Source organism: Sorex fumeus, unplaced genomic scaffold (genome assembly GCF_029834395.1).
Source record: "Sorex fumeus unplaced genomic scaffold, SorFum_2.1 ptg000044l, whole genome shotgun sequence".
Lineage (NCBI taxonomy): Eukaryota > Metazoa > Chordata > Mammalia > Eulipotyphla > Soricidae > Sorex > Sorex fumeus.
Window position 1 is genome coordinate 45237209 of NW_026606101.1, and position 17462 is coordinate 45254670.

Genomic DNA, 17462 nt, shown 5'->3' on the forward strand with positions numbered 1-17462 from the left:
AGGTGGTAAAAAATTTAGCAACAGTAAAAGGCTTCTGATCTGCAATGTATAAAATAATAATTTGAAAACAAATGCCTAATGAATCTGAGATGTTTCTGGCAGCACTCATCTGTGTTTCATTTCTCAGGTGAATATAGGCCAGGAGTAGAAAGAGGTTAAGAGACCCTGCTCTCAGGCAGGAATCTATATTCTCCAACCTGTGTGCTTGTTATTAACAACACTCCTTCTCTTCCCTTCATTCTGACTCTGGAATAAAAGACCTCTCGAGCAGCCACTGAACCAGACCTTCAGTGTTACAAAATAATCTTCACAGTTCCAGGCCTCCAACTGGGTAAATCAGCCTACAATTTTCTGTCTTGCTAAGATTTTGGTACTTCCTACTCATTTTGCTTCAAGTCATAAACTCAGTTTTAGCATACTAAAAATGGAACACCCTCATTTTACAGATCAGAAAACTGAAGTAGAGGGAGCAAGTTCTCTATCCTCTGGCCCTTGCAGTTGTCAGGTTGAAAATCAAGGCTGGCTTCTTCAACTCTAGTACTCAATTACTAGTAGCTACTTTAGCAATGGGCACCTATAGGCAGTTGGTAATATCTGTTGTATGAGTGACTGCTAAAAATCACTTTTAGCCACCAATTCAAGTCAAAGTAGAATGATAATTTTTCAAAGATTTTTTTGGGGGATGATGATGGTGGTTTGAGTAGGAGATCATATTCAGATTTCACTCATGTGAGGCATGCTCTTAATAGTAACCACTTGATGTACCCTGGTCCATCAAGTGTATCTAAAAAAACTTTTTTCTTCCTAATTGGAAGAGATGATTTGAATATCTCTAACAAAACCAAGATTAAAAAAGATGAAAGGAGTACTTTGAACTCCTGCCTGGCTAGCCTGTTTGTGCCCCTTGGCTGCTGGGCCTCCCATCTGATGTTTCCTGCCACTGGACACTGAAACGGACATTCCTCCTAGTAATTCCATCTGTTGGTTTTGTTGTCTTGTGCCATCTCTAAATCACAGCCTAGGGACGCACAGTGATTTTTCCTGCAGACATTCTGAAATGGCCTTGGCTACTTTCCAGCACAACATGCTAACAAGATCTGTGTCCTAACCCCACCCACCCATCCCACACCAAAACTTGGAAATCTGTGGTAGTTTGAAAAAATTATAGCGCCTTATTTCAAACAATACTATACATACTCTCCATCCCTCAGGCCAATCTTTATTTAAACCCAGGACTTCGCTCTCTCTGCCTATGTGCCCCAGGCATCCTCTAGGACCCTGGGCTGCCCACCATCCCTGAGCCTCTTCCTGTTCATCCCCAATGCTGCGTCTGATCTCGCTATCCCTCTCAGTCTTTAATCATACCCAGCAGTCTCATGTAACTCTCAGTCTCCATACCACCACACCAATATGAAGAAACAGCGCAAATCCCCACCACAAGGAGAGGACGATGAAAAGAGTCCAGAAGCCTCATTAGGTGTTACTCACCTAAGGGATCTCTCTGATAACAAATTCAGATATGAAGTAATGAAGATGTTCAATGAACTCAAAGAAACAGTGACACAGTTATCCAATATATTAAAGGAGGGCATAAAAGAAACAATGGATCGGACAATTGAGAAATTACAGGAAGAAATGAGAGCAGAAATTGGAAAGCTATGCACAGAATTGTCACAAATAAAGGATTCAGTAGATGAAATAAAAAACTCAGTGTGTGTCCTCAACACTAGAATGGCTATAGCTGAAGACAGAATCAGTGAGCTGGAAGATGAGCTGCATCAAGCCTACAGGCAACAACAAACAATGGCGAGACCTCAAAATAGCTCTAGAGCAAATCAGGGTCCTAGGAGATGATTCCAAGAGGAACAACATTAGAATCATTGGAGTACTAGAAGGTCAGGGAAACAATTGCAGTGAAAAAGCCATGGTTAAACAAATCATTGCTGAAAAGTTCCAGAGCTGGATAATGCAGCTATTCATATTCAAGAAACCCTAAGGGTGCCAGTTAAAAGAGACCCTAATACTATACATAAAGCCACTGTTACCAAAATTGTATGGTACTGAAATAAGGATAGGCTCTCAGAACAATGGAATCAAATAGAGAAACAGATCGTCAGGTATAGGGCCAGTTAGTCTTTGACAAAGAGGGTAAGTATGAGTAGAGCAAAGATAGTCTCTTCAACACATAGTGCTGGAAAAACTGGCCACTCACATGCAAAAATAAAGTCAGAGTCATTTCTAATGCCAAAATGGATAAAGATTTTGGTGGTCAAACCTAAATAGATAAATTATATTGGAAGACAGGTACATCATTTTATGAAATCAAAGCTAGAGGTATCTTCAATCGATTCAATGCCACTGGCTAAATAAACTGAAGCAAAGGAAAACAAATGGAATTATGTCAAACTAATTGGATTATGTCTGCACTACCAAAGAAAAAATGACCAAGATAAAAAGACATCCCATAGACTGGGAGAAAATATTTCCCCACTGCTCATCGAGTAAAGGAATACCTAAGATATATAAAGCCAGGTAACCCTTTACAAGAAAAAAAACCCAAACTCATAAAAAACTGGTGGTGGGGGGTAGGGAGGGATGAACTAAAACTTCTTCAAAGAAGACGTAAAGTTGGTCAAAGGTATATTAAAAAAATGCTCTACATCACTTATCATCAGGGAAATGCAAATCAGAACAACAATGGGGTATCACTTTATACCAGTGTGAGTGTGTTACAGGAAGACATCACAAAGAATGGAAAGGACCAGTGTTGGTATGGATGTGGGGGAAATGGCACCTCATTCACTGATGACAGTAATGTCGGTTGTCCACTCATTCTGAAAAACAATATGGACACTTAAAAGAACTAGTAACTGAATTTCCATATGATCCAGCATTTCCACTTTTGGCATGTACCCCAAGGGCTCAAGAGCTCTACTCAAAAAAGACATCTGCACTTTTGGGTTCACTGCAGCACTGTTCACTATAGTCAAAACTAGAAACAGCCCAAATGTCCAAGAACAGAAGACTGGCTAAACTATGTTACATATACACAATGAAACACAACTTGGCTGTAAGATAAAATCAGGCAATTTTCAGCTATTTGGATGGATCTGGAGAGTACCACATTGAATGAAGTTATCCAGAAGGATGGGGACACACACATGATAATCCCTCTCATATGTGGGATATAAAGAAACACAGAGGGGAAAAACATATAAAAATGAAAGAGAAACTAAAATCGAATTTCCAGCAGGAAGTAACCTTAAGGGAGAATGGGGAGATGGATGGAGGGACTCAGTGATGATGTGGAGAGAGGTGGCCACTCTGTGCAATTCTAGAAATTTTACATATGAAACCACACCAATAGGGTTTTTAAAACCACAATGTTTAATATAAAATGTTTTAAAAAGATGAAATGATTCTGAGTGCACACATATGTGATACTTTCCCCCTTGTTATACTTTGTGATCAAGTCTTTGAAATATGAGGGCATTATTTTTCTCATAAATGGGGCCAGTTAACTGGGAATGGGGATCCTATGCCCGTATCCCCCTGCTTCCGGTAACTCAGCAGTCAAACCCATACGCCACCTGTGGCAGGCGTCAGATAATACTGTCACTGGCCACCATCCAGAGTCCCATGTCCTTCTCTCCAGAAGGGAGTATAACAAAACAGATGCCATAACCATACCGCCGGATCTCATGCCAGGCTGTTTCATCCGGAGTACCCTGGAGGGGGGTGGGTGAGACCCCTCCCTGCCCCAAGGGACCCAGCCCCGGCAGCCAAATCCTCCAGAACTCAACCATCACCATGCTCACGGCTGTTCTTCACATGCTCGGGCAGAGCCTAATCCATGAGTGAACCTATTTCTGGACTGTGCAGCCGCACTTATGGCCACTCAACAATTCATACCTTACACCACCCATACTCCAAGAGTACCACACCACATTTTATGGGGTTTATGAAATCAATCTTAGAGAGAAATATAATTTTACATATATATAGCACAGCGGGTAGGGCGTTCGCCTTACAAGCGGCCAACATGGCCGACCCGAGTTTGATTCCTCCGCCCCTCTCGGAGAGCCCGGCAAGCTACCGAGAGTATTTGATATGCCAGACACAGTAACAACAAAGTCTCCAATGGAGACGTTACTGGGCCCGCTCGAGCAAATACATACATATATATATATATATATATATATATATATATATATACACACACACACACAAGGCTCAAACTTTAGGAAATGTTACTGATCTCTTACAGAAGGGCTTAATGGCTCCTGTGTGAAATACAACAATCTTCACATTCTTTCCTGTAAGGAAACATTTTTGTAGCATTTTCAGCAGTTTTTCATGACAAATGATACAAAATAAATTACTTCAGTTCTGCTTTGGGGCAGGGGTTGGGGTTCGGGATGGAAACATTGAAATATGGCAGGTAGTGGGAAGGTGTAATGGTGGTGGGATTGGTGTTCGAATAGTAAATGTAATCAAATATTTTGAACTACTTTATAAAATAAAATTAAAGAAATGGGGCCAGTTAAATTCTCATGTCTTCAATTACCCGAAATTCTACATTCTCTGTAATCCTCATAATCCTCATTTTGGTGCTAATTCATAGTATTATACAGAGTAGGAGTTCAAAGGATAAATTTACACTAGCTCTTCAGTCTTGAAAAAAATCTGCAGTAAGGATAAACAATGGGCTCCATGCAATTGAACAGTTTGAACTCATGCAATTGAATAGTTTGAACTCAGCTGGTTTCAATCAAATATATCAGTCAATTATATCCAAGAGCACTATATATGCTTTAGCACTGTAGCACTGTCCTCCCATTGTTCATTGATTTGCTCGAATGGACTCAGTAACGTCCCACAACAAACTGTGAGACTTGTTGTTACTGTTTTTGGCATACTGAATACGTCACAGGGAGCTTGCCAGGCTTTGCTGTGCAGACGAGATACTCTCGGTAGCTTGCCAGGCTCTCGAGAGTGGTGGAGGAATCGAATCCGGGTCGGCCATGTCGGCTGTGTGCAAGGCAAATGCCTTACCCTCTGTGCTAACACTCTTTTTTTAATTAAAAAGTTTAAAATTTAAAGATGAATTGCCCTCTGTGCTAACACTCTTTTTTTAATTAAAAAGTTTAAAATTTAAAGATGAAATTTACGTGAATTGTACTTTAATGAGATATAATTCTCTTATTAGGTTTTTAAATGATGATATGAAATTATGGCTGGAATGATTTCTTTGAATCTAAGCATCCTTTTAATGTTAAACTGCACATATAATTTAAATGCACTTCAAGTTGGAGTTTCTGAAAGACTGTATAGCTTAATATAACTTCATCCAAATTCCAGAGGAACAACGGCTATAAAAATGATTTTTATCCCAAGAATACCTCAATTTCAAGATTTCACGTCAGTAATAGACATGAAGATTTTAACAAGCTGAACAAGTATTTTGCAAAAAGCTTCACCCTCAAAGGGCAATCTGGCAAAAATTTATGAAGTATTATGGATGGCATCTGTGATTTACTCTTTGTGATTCCAACCAGGAAACAGATTAAAAAGCAAAAAAAAAAAAGCGAATAGATTTTGACTTTCTTCTCCTCTTCCTCTCTGTCCTCATCAAGACTTCCCTGTTCTCATCAAGAGGACCAATAAGAAAATTAATGCTGAAATCAACTACTTAATTGCATTTATCATCATTTTTTGAACACTGCTAATAGTGAAAAATTGTTGTTCAAGTCAAGATGAGTTCTCCATTGGCCACACATCTTGCCATGCCTTCCCCAATCCAGTTATCAAAATGCAGAGTATGTCAGCTGCAGCAAGACCTATGTTTAAAGCATTGTGCCTGATGCCAGGAAGCCTCTACAGAGGTAGAATAAATGCTTAGCATGGATTCACTGTGGAACCCCGACTGGACTCAGAATTCTTTTCATCCTAGGACTCTCAACAGTTACAACTGATACACAATTCTGTGCGTAGGCATCATAAATGCTTAGCATGGCTTCATCGTGGAACCCAGATTCGACAGAATTCTTTCCATCCTAGAACTTTCAACAGTTATAGCTGATACACAATTTTGTATCTATCACAGAACTGACACACAGAGTAGTCACTTCTAGTGGGGACAAATAATTTCAGAACAGATTTCATTCTAACAAAGCAAATAGATTTTGACTTAATCATGGCAATATAAAACAAAACACATTTTATGTTCCTTCTGAAGTCTGATAATTTGGATTTTCTCACAGAGACAGAAAAAAAAGTGAAAAACAAGCAAGCAAGCAAACAAACAAACAAAAAACTTACCTCCACTGCTGCTTTGGCCCTTTCAAATTCCTCTTCTAAGGAGTGGTTTCTGGAGAGCAATGCACTTCCCCAGCGTTGTTCTTTGGTCAGTCGAGCCTGAAATCACCCAAACATAGCATGTCACATATACTAGTAGGATCACAAAATACAAAAAAGAAGAGTAATTTTTCTTTTCCCAAATTCTGTTAAGAGTTTAAGTAGCTTGTAGAGCAGGTAACCTTTTCCAAGTACTCAGAAAGCTTGGTGCCACATGTATGAGCCTGCACGCTTCATTCTTTTAACAACAAGCCACAGCCTAGAGCCTATTAAAACCAATACCCAGCCTTATCCCACTTTAACCGGTCTTTGTTCCAGACACTGGTATTTTAGAGAGCCTCTCCATATGATTCCGATATGCAGCTAGGATGAAGAATAAGGATGAAGAATATCTTTTTAAAGGCTCAATGCAGAAACTGATATGGAAGGTTTTGTCTTGTTAGGAGGACCCAGGAAAAACTGAAAATACTACATTGTGATCTGAAGGCCACAGTCATTTTTCCTTATGCTGAATTCCCTTCCCTGAGCCACCTGGATCCTGGCACAGATCTGTATCTCATACCATTTCCTCAGGACACTGCTCTCTGCTAATCATCACTTAGATAAAATCATGTCGCAGAACCGCAACTATTTCATCACAATTAACATACAACGTATGGTACATCTTTACGGAACTAAATGTGAACCTTGATTAAAGATTCCACCACCAAAAGCCTGTTGGATTTGTGAGTATGTTATAAATTTTGTAATAAAATCTTTTTCAAAAATCACAACCATGGAAAATAAGATGTATACCTCCTGACTTTCTTTTCTTTATATTTACATGTATTTCTTTTTTTTTTTTAATTTTTTTTATTAGTGAAACACCATAAGGTACAGTTGTAGATTTACAATTTTTTGTGCTTGGGTTTGATTATACAATGATCAGATACCCATCCCTCCACCAGTGCCCATTTTCCACCACCATGGATAATATCACCCCCACCCCCATCCCCCCATCCCCCCTGCCTCTGTGGCAGGGGAATCCCCTGTGTTCTCTCTCTCCTTTTGGGTGTTGTGGTCTGCAAAAGAGGCATTGAGTGGCAAACATGTTCAGTCCATAGTCTACTTTCGACATGCATCTCCCCTGCTGGGAGGGTCCTCCAAACACCCTTTATTTGGTGTTCCCTTCTCTATCTGAGCTGCCCTTTCCTCTAGAATGCCCGACTGGCCACTAAGCTATGGAGTAATCCTCCTGGTGCTGATCTCAGCTATTCTTGGGTATTAATCTCATACTTTGTTACTTTATATCCCCCAGATGAATGCAATCTTTCTATGTCTATCCCTCTCTTTCTGACTCATTTCACTTAGCATGATACTTTCCATGTTGTACCACTTGTATGTAAATTTCATGACTTCATCTTTTCTAACAGCTACATAGTACTCCATTGTGTAGATGTACCAAAGTTTCTTTTTTTTTCCCTTTATTGTATTTTATTTTTTTTTAAGTTGTAGATTTACAATTTTTTGTGCTTTGGTTTCAATTATACAATGATCAGATACCCATCCCTCCACCAGTGCCCATTTTCCACCACCATGGATAATATCCCTCCCACCCCCATCCCCCCATCCCCCCTGTCTCTGTGGCAGGGAAATCCCCTGTGTTCTCTCTCTCCTTTTGGGTGTTGTGGTCTGCAAAAGAGGCATTGAGTGGCAAACATGTTCAGTCCATAGTCTACTTTCGACATGCATCTCCCCTGCTGGGAGGGTCCTCCAAACACCCTTTATTTGGTGTTCCCTTCTCTATCTGAGCTGCCCTTTCCTCTAGAATGCCCGACTGGCCTCTAAGTTATGGAGTAATCCTCCTGGTGCTGATCTCAGCTATTCTTGGGTATTAATCTCTTACTTTGTTACTTTATATCCCCCAGATGAATGCAATCTTTCTATGTCTATCCCTCTCTTTCTGACTCATTTCGCTTAGCATGATACTTTCCATATTGTACCACTTGTATGTAAATTTCATGACTTCATCTTTTCTAAGAGCTACATAGTACTCCATTGTGTAGATGTACCAAAGTTTCTTTAACCAGTCATCTGTTCTTGGGCACTCAGGTTTCTTCCAGTTTCTGGCTATTGTAAAGAGTGCTGCAATGAACAAACAAGTGCAGATGTCACTTCGACTATACATTTTTGCCTCTCTGGGATATATTCCCAGGAGTGATATTGCTGGGTCAAATGGGAGCTCAATTTCTAATTTTTTGAGAATCGTCCATACTGTTTTCCAGAAGGGCTGAACCAGTGGACATTCCCACCAACAGTGAAGGAGTGTCCCTTTCTCGCCACATCCTCGCCAGCATCGGTTGCTTTTGTTCTTTTGAATGTGGGCCAGTCTCTGAGGTGTGAGATGGTATCTCATTGTGGTTTTGATCTGCATCTCCCTGATGATTAATGATGTAGAGCATTTTCTCATGTGCTTTTTTGCCATTCGGATTTCTTCTTTGAGAAAGTTTCTGTTCATTTCACTGCCCCATTTTTGGATGGGGTTGGATGTTTTCTTCTTGTGGAGTTTAACCAGTATTTTGTATATCCTGTATATCAACCCCTTGTATATTTACATGTATTTCAATATATGCTCACAGAGAGAATATCATCACGTGCTTCCCAAATTTTTGTGAAATACAAATGGCAAGATATTCTTTAACATTAATTTCCCCCAACTCAACAATAGATCTTGGAGTCTCAGATTTATGTACCTGAAGGTCTGACAAGTGGCAAGAGATTGACTGATCAAGAAGGATTTGGGGAGTAGTGAGACATCTAGGAGGTTCTCCCACCCCTTTTATTTCAGGTGAGGGTTGGGGGACATGTGACCCTTGGCTATCATGCTAAGAACTGGTCTTTGGGATACCCAACTGGGTGACAAAGCAGTCAAATTAAATAAGAAGATTTAGGTCAGGCCTGGGCATTAGATGCTTGAAAAACTCCTCTAGTGGTTTAGAAAAGGAGTCTCTTTCTTTCTTTTTTTTTTGTGAGTCTTTTCATGTCTATTTTATTTATTTTATTGATTGACTTTTTTTTATTATATCTGTAATTACAGTTCAAAAATATAATTTAGAGATCTTTTTATCTATTTTACTTTATTGAATCATCATGCATGAGATATAGTTACAAGCTCTTATGTTTGAGTTACAATCACACAATGATCAAACACCATCTCTCCACCAATGCACATTCCCCACCACCAATATCCCCAATATGCCCCCCTTTCACACCCTCTCACTGCCTCCATGGCAGACAGTATTACCCATACTCTCTCTTTACTTTTGGGCATTATGGTTTGCAATACATATACTGAGAGGTTATCACGTTTGGTCCTTTATTTTCAGCACACATCTCCCATCCCAATTGATTCCTCCAACTCTCATTTTCTTAGTGATCCCTTCTCTATTCCAGCTGCCTGCTCATGAGGCAGCTTCCAAGTATGGAGCGATCTTCCTGGCCCTTGTATCTACTGTCCTTGGGTGTCAGTCTCTGTCACTGTCACTGTCACTGTCCTCCCGTTGTTCATCGATTTGCTCGAGCAGGCCCAGTAACGTCTCCATTGGAGACTTTTTGTTGTTACTGTGTTTGGCATATCGAACGCATCATGGGTAGCTTGCCAGGCTCTGCCGGGCAGGCGAGACACTCTTGGTAGCCTGCCGGGCTCTCCGAGAGGCGCAGAGGAATCGAACTTGGGTCAGCTATGTTGGCTGCATGCAAGGCAAATGCCCTACCGCTCATGTTATTTTATACCACAAATGAGTGCAGTCCTTCTATGTCTTGAAAAGGAGTCTTAAGGAAACCACCCTGCTATAACAAAACTTTTTTCTATACCCAGCATGTACCACTACAATCGCCTATCTGCTTTCACTCTTTCTCCACCATCCTTGATCCTTGAAATTCCACTCTGTCCTCTCACCCACCCTCAAGTATTATTTTTATACAATAGTGGAGCCAGAGCTCACTACATGCCAGATATTGCTTTTAGTAGATACTAGGCCTCTTTTTTTCTTTTCCAAGTAGGGTTTTATCAACTTCATGATACTGAGGCACAGTGAATGTAATTAACCAGTTCATAACCATGTAACTAGCAAGTAGTGAGTTGGCACTTTAGGGCTATTTTGCATGACTGCATATACTGCCTCTCATGGCAGTGTGTGCTTCAAGAAGTTGCAAAGTATGAAAAAGCTGTCCCAAGAGGATCCATGCATGGATGAGGGAGTCAGCCAAGAGTCCTCAATAATACTGTGGGCTGAGAACAATAATAACGAAGCAGTGATTATAAACACTTCTGTGCCCCAATAATAGTCTAGACATTGCTCTGCTTTAAAGAACTTAGAAGATGAAGTTAAGGACATATTTGTTTTAATTCTTTCTGGTATATTTGGTGCAGTAGCCCTCATACTTTCCAAAATCACTATATGGTCCATAGTCTATAAACATTTATAAAATTAAGCATTCTTGGCACCAGAGCATTAGTACAATGGGTAGGGCATTTGCCTTGCACGCAGATGACCCTGGTTTGATTCCTGGCAACCCATATGGCCTCCCAAGCACTTCCAGGAGTAGCTGTTGAGTGCAGGGATCAAACCAGGGTCATCTGTGTGCAAGGCAAATGCCCTACCTGTTGTACTAATGCTCTGGCGCCAAGAATGCGTAATTTTTGTAGGGGCCACACCTACCAGTATTGGGTGGAGAGCTTAGGTTGATTTTCTCAGTGGCAATGCTCTAGGAAGGGATGATATGCAGTCCGAGGGGTCAAACTCAGGGCCTCATGCTTGCTAGGCATACTTGTACCATATCTGAAGCCCTCAATATTTGTATATTGTCCTGTGCCTAGGTGGTCTGGTCTGATGAAGTCCGAGACCCTGGTTGCAGGGTCTACTCAGACCCTACTCAGGGTGGGAGTAGATGTTCTGGTGGGGCACAGTATAAGGTAAGGCCCCTGGGAGTGCAGACGGGTGAGGTCACTAGAGGTCAGGGTTGGGTGAGAAGGTCATTAAAGCCTCCCTGTTGAGTGGGCCAGTCCTACTGACCCCATGAGCTGGCATCCTGGATCTCTTCTTCTCATTTTGGGGTCACACCTGGCTATACTCAAGGCTTACTCCTGGCCCTGCACTCAGGGATCACTGCTGGCAGTGCTCAGGTACCATATGTGGAGGTACTGGGAGTTGAAGCTGAGTTGGTGTGTGCAATGCAAGTATGGTGCACCCTGGACCATCTCTTTGCTCTTCTGCCCTGTCTTAGACTTAATCATTTTTTGAGCACCAGCCCATTACCTCCCTCAACTGCTCAGCTGCTTAATCCTTGGCTTTTGTAACCACTTTTTGTCTTCTTTCCCTTTATTTTCACAAATAAATATGTTTTCAAATGCAAATACATGCTACTCAGTAAATGGGACATGAATAGCTTTTGAATGACAGGAGAAGAGAAAGCACTAATAATTTTGGCTCAAGAGGCCTCCTTTTATTAGAGACACTCCTCCAGTGAAATATGATCTGTCTTTTCTGTGAATCCTGACCTAACAGGACTCCATTACTGTCACCGACTTCCCCTCATCAATGTTTCATGACCCAAGCAGATTATGAATCACAGGATGCAAAGGGCACTGGATATCAGGAAGAAGAGCAAAATCTCTCTCTCAGGATTTCAGACTTATAATTCACACTCCATTTCCCACTTACAATATTAAGTGTGTAAATATAATGTTATTGGGCAAATAAAATTTCTTTTGCTAGTACGATTACTATTTAGGTAAGTGCTATTTTCCACATTATTAGAAAGGCCTTAGGTTATTACTAAGACATGTATTATCTGCTTCACATTTTAAAGTCATTTGTTTTGCCCAAGGAAGCATAAGATAAATGTTATAACATGTAAGCAATATTGAATGTAAATAGAAACAGTTTTCAAGCTGAGATTAGAATCTAACTAAAGATTCTGAAATTTTTTTTAGCAACTTAACCCAGATATGCTGGTTTAAGATTAAGGATGAAATACACACTATAACATGTAAATATTCCTTTCAGCTAAGACTAAGAAGTAGGCGTGGCTTCTGTAGAAGTGGGTGTGGCCTAATTTTGGGAGGCTGCAGGTAATCCTACCCAACAATCTAAGAGTTACATATGTCTCAGTCTCCATACCTCCACACCAACATGAAGAAACAACGCAAATCCCCACCACGAGGGGAGGTCAATGAATAGAGTACAGACACCTCAGTAGGTGCTACTCACCTAAGGGACAACTCTGAGAAAGAATTCAGATATGAAGTAATGATGATGTTCAATGAACTCAATGAAACAGGGAGACAGATATCCAGTAAATTAAAGGAGGACACGAAAGAAACAATCAAGAAATTACAGGAAGAAATGAGAGCAGAAACTGGAAAGCTACGCACAGAAATGGTACGAATAAAAGATTCTGTAGATGAAATAAAAAACTCAGTCTGTGCCCTCAACAGTAGAATGGCCACTGCTGAAGACAGAATTACTGAGCTGGAAGATCAGCTGCACCAAGCCTACAGGCAACAACAAACAATGGCAAAAGACCTCAAAATAGCTCTGGAGCAAATCAGGGTCCTAGGAGATGATTCCAAGAGGAACAACATTAGAATAATTGGAGTACCAGAAGGTCAGGGAAACAATCCCAATGAAAAAGCCATGGTTAAAAAAATCATTGCTGAAAAGTTCCCAGAACTGGAGAATGCAGCCATTCAGATTCAAGGAGCCTGAAGGGTGCCAGCTAGAAGAGACCCTAACAAAAACACTCCAAGACATATCATAGTTAGAATGATGGATGTCACAGATAGAGACGCAATACTGTAAGCAGCAAGGTCAAAGAAGGAAATCACATACAAAGGAGCACCCCTTAGATTCACAGCAGACCTATCAGAGGAAACCCTCCAAGGCCGAAGGCAATGGTGGGATATAGTGAAAAAACTCACTGAAATGAATACTTCACCAAGAATACTCTATCTGGCTAAACTCTCACTCAAACTCGAAGGAACAGTACACTATTTTCTGGATAAACAGCAACTCAGGAACTTCATAAACTCAAAACCAAACCTAAAAGAAGGACTAAAGGGGCTACTATAAGACAAGATAAATCCTACAAGCACAACAGACCCTTACAGAAAGATGACACAAAACCCCATAACAATAATCTCAATGTCAATGGTCTAAATTCACCAATTAAGAGACAGAGAGTGGCAAAATAGATTCAGAGAGAGAATCCAACATTCTGCTGCCTACAAGAAACTCATCTGAACAATCAGAGCAAATACAGACTCAAAGTTAAAGGATGAAAAGCAATCCTGTAAGCAAACAGCTCCATCAAAAAAGATGGGGTGGCCATACTAGTATCCAACAACATAAATTTCAGGTTGAAAAAGAATAGAAGGGACAGTGAAGGTCATTTTCTATTTATCAAGGGATATGAATAATAGGAAGAAATCACACTCTTAAATGTATATGCACCTAATGAGGGAACAGCTACATATTTAAAACAACTGCTAACAGATTTTAAGGAGGACACTGCTAGCAACACAATAGTAGCCAGAGACTTCATCATCACCTTATCACCTCTGGATAGATCAACAAGAAGAAAACTCACCAAGGAAACATTGGCTTTGAAGGAAGAATTAGAAAAGAGAGAGGGCTTATAGACCTATCCAGAGCTTTATGCCTCAAAAAGAAAGAATACACATTCTTCTCTAGTGCACAAGGAACATTTTCCAAAATAGACCATGTGCTAGGCCACAAAACATACCTCAATAGAATCAGGAAAATAGAAATAGTATCAACAATCTTTTTAGACCATGATGCTCTGAGAATAGAAGTGAATCACATACAGACACGGAGAACCAAATCAAACACCTGGAAATTAAACAACTCAATGTTGAACAACGACTGGGTCAGGAAGGAAGTCAAGGACGAAATCAAAAGATACATGGAAACAAATGAGAATGAAGACACGTGCTACCAGAACCTATAGGATGCAGCTTAAGCCGTGTTAAGGGGAAAATTTATAGCCCTGCAAGCATTTCTCAGGAAGGAAGAAAGAGCCCACATAAACAACTTGACTTCACAGCTCAAGATCTTAGAAAAAGATCAACAAAAGAAGCCCAAATCAGGCAGAGAAAAAGGAATCATAAAACTTAGAGGAGAAATCAACGACATGGAAACCAAAAAAAACAATCCCAAAGATCAATGAAACCAAAAGCTGGTTCTTTGAGAAAATAAACAAGATAGATAAACCACCAGCAAGAATCACAAAGAGAAAGTGAGAACCCTAATAAACCGAATCAGAAATGAGAAGGGGGATAATCACAACAGAAACCAAAGAAATTCAAAAGATCATCAGAGACTACTTTGAAAGTCTGTATGCCATAAAACAAGAGAACCTAGAAGAAATGGATAAATTCCTGGATTCCTAGAATCTCCCAAGGCTGAATCAAGAAGATCTAGAGTACTTGAAGAGTCCTATTAACACTAAGGAAATTGAAACTGTAATCAAAAGTCTTCCCAAAAACAAAAGCCTAGGTCCAGATGCATTCACTAGCGAATTTTTCCAAACATTTAAAGAGGACCTATTGCCAGTTCTTCTCAAGCTTTTCCAGGGAATTGAAGAAACAGAAACTCTCCCAAACAGTTTCTATGAAGCTCATATCTCTCTAATATCAAAAGGAAACAAAGACACCACAAGAAAAGAAAACTACAGGCCGATATCCCTGATGAACATGGATGCAAAGATTCTCAACAAAATACTAGAAAATAGAATTCAACAACTCATCAAAAAGATCATACACCATGACCAACTGGGATTTATTCCAGGGATGCAAGGATGGTTTAACATTCGGAAATCAATCAACATAATCCATCATATCAACGAAAGAAAATATAAAAACCATATGATCATATCAATAGATGCAGAGAAAACATTTGACGAGATCTAGTACCCGTTTATGATGAAAACCCTCGCCAAAATGGGTATAGAAGGGACTTTCCTCAATATAGTTAAAGCCATCTACCACAAGCCTACAGCAAGCATCATCCTCAATGGGGAATAACTGAGAGTCTTCCCTCTAAGATAAGGGATGAAACAAGGATGCCCACACTCTCCACTGCTGTTCAATAAAGTACTGGAAGTACTTGCAATAGCGATTAGGCAAGAAAAAGATATCAAGAGCATTCTTGTAGGATAGGAAGAAATCAAACTCTCATTATTCACAGATGATATGATACTATACTTAGAGAAGCCTAAAACCTCTACCAAGAAACTCCTAGAAACAATAGACTTGTATAGTAAAGTTGCAGGCTATAAAATCAATAACCAAAAGTCCATGGCTTTTCTATATGCAAATAATGAGAGAGAAGAAAGTGACATGAACAAAACAATCCCGTTCACAATTGTGCCCCAGAAAATCAAGTACCTAGGAATCAGCTTAACTAAGGAAATAAAAGACCTGTACAAAGAAAACTACAAAACACAACTTCAGGAAATAAAAGAGGACACACGAAAATGGAAAGATATCCCCTGCTCATGGATTGGGAGAATTAACATTATCAAAATAGCAATACTCCCCAAAGCACTGTACAAATGCAATGCGAAACCTATAATGATACCCATGACATTCTTCAAAGAAATGGAGTAAACACTCCTGAAATTCATATGGAACAATAAGCCCCCATGAATAGCTAAAGCAGTTCTTGGGAAAAAGAAAATGGGAGGAATCAACCTCCCTAACTTCAAACTCTACTACAAAGCAGTAATAATTAAAACAGCATGGTACTAGAACAAAGACAGAGCCGCAGACCAATGGAACCGGGTGAATATACTGACATCTCCCCACAACATATGATCATCTAATCTTTGATAAGGAGCATGAAATGTGAAGTGGAGCAAGGAAAGCCTCTTTAACACATTGTGCTGGCAAAACTGGACAGCTACACGCAAAAAATGGGCTCAAATCTCTACCTAACACCATGTACAAAAGTAAGATCAAAATGGATTAAAGACCTCAACATCAGATCGGAATCCATAAGGTACATTGAAGACAAGGTTGGCAAAACTCTCCACGACATTGAAGCTAACGGTATCTTCAAAGATGAAATGCCACTGGCTGAGCAAGTGAAAACAGAGATAGACAAAAGGGACTATCTTAAACTAAGAAGCTTCTGCACCTCAAAAGATACAGTGACCAAAATACAAAGACATTCTACAGAATGGGAAAGGATATTAGCCCAATATCCATCCAACAAGGAGTTGATATCAAGGATATACAAAGTACTGGTTGAACTTCACAAGAAGAAAACATCCAACCCCATCGAAAAATGGGGCGGCGAAATGAACAGAAACTTTCTCACAGAAGAAATCCAAATGGCAAAAAGGTACATGAGAAAATGCTCTACATCATTAATCATCAGGGAGATGCAGATCAAAACAACAATAAGAATGTTTTCACACCACAGAGACTGGCCCACATGCAAAAATACAAAAGCAACCAGTGATGGCGCAGATGTGGCGAGAAAGGGACCCTCCTTTACTGCTGGTGGTAATGCCAACTGGTTCAGCCCTTTTGGAAAACAGTATGGACGATTCTCAAAAAATAAGAAATTGAGCTCCCATTTGACCCAGGAATACCACTCCTGAGAATATATCCCAGAGAGGCAAAACAGTATGGTCGAAGTGACATTTACACTTGTTTGTTCATTGCAGCACTCTTTACAATAGCCAGAAACTGGAAGAAACCTGAGTGCCCAAGAACAGATGACTGGTTAAAGAAACTTTGGTACATCTACTCAATGGAGTACTATGTAGTTGTTAGGAAAGATGAAGTCATGAAATTTACATACAAGTGGTACTATATGGAAAATATCATGCTAAGTGAAATGAGTCAGAAATAGAGGGACAGACACAGAAAGGTTGCATTCATCTGGGGAACATAAAGTAACAAAATAGGAGACTAACACCCAAGAATGGCTGAGATAAGTACCAGGATTGGAGGATGGGAGGTGGGAGGGATACTGGGATCATTGGTGGTGGAGAATGGGCACTGGTGGAGGGATGGTACTCAATCATTGTATAAC

General features: G+C 40.1%; 1 protein-coding gene across 7 annotated transcripts in view; it reads right to left on the minus strand.

The window, feature by feature from the left end:
* The window catches only part of PEX5L (peroxisomal biogenesis factor 5 like), a 260007-nt gene that overhangs the window by 64902 nt on the left and 177643 nt on the right, over positions 1 to 17462 (minus strand). For all 7 annotated transcript variants that reach the window (XM_056121784.1, XM_056121782.1, XM_056121783.1 and 4 more), the window contains one exon: positions 6322 to 6417. In XM_056121784.1, coding sequence (XP_055977759.1) covers positions 6322 to 6417 — 96 coding nt within the window. The remainder of the gene's footprint in view (positions 1 to 6321; positions 6418 to 17462) is intronic.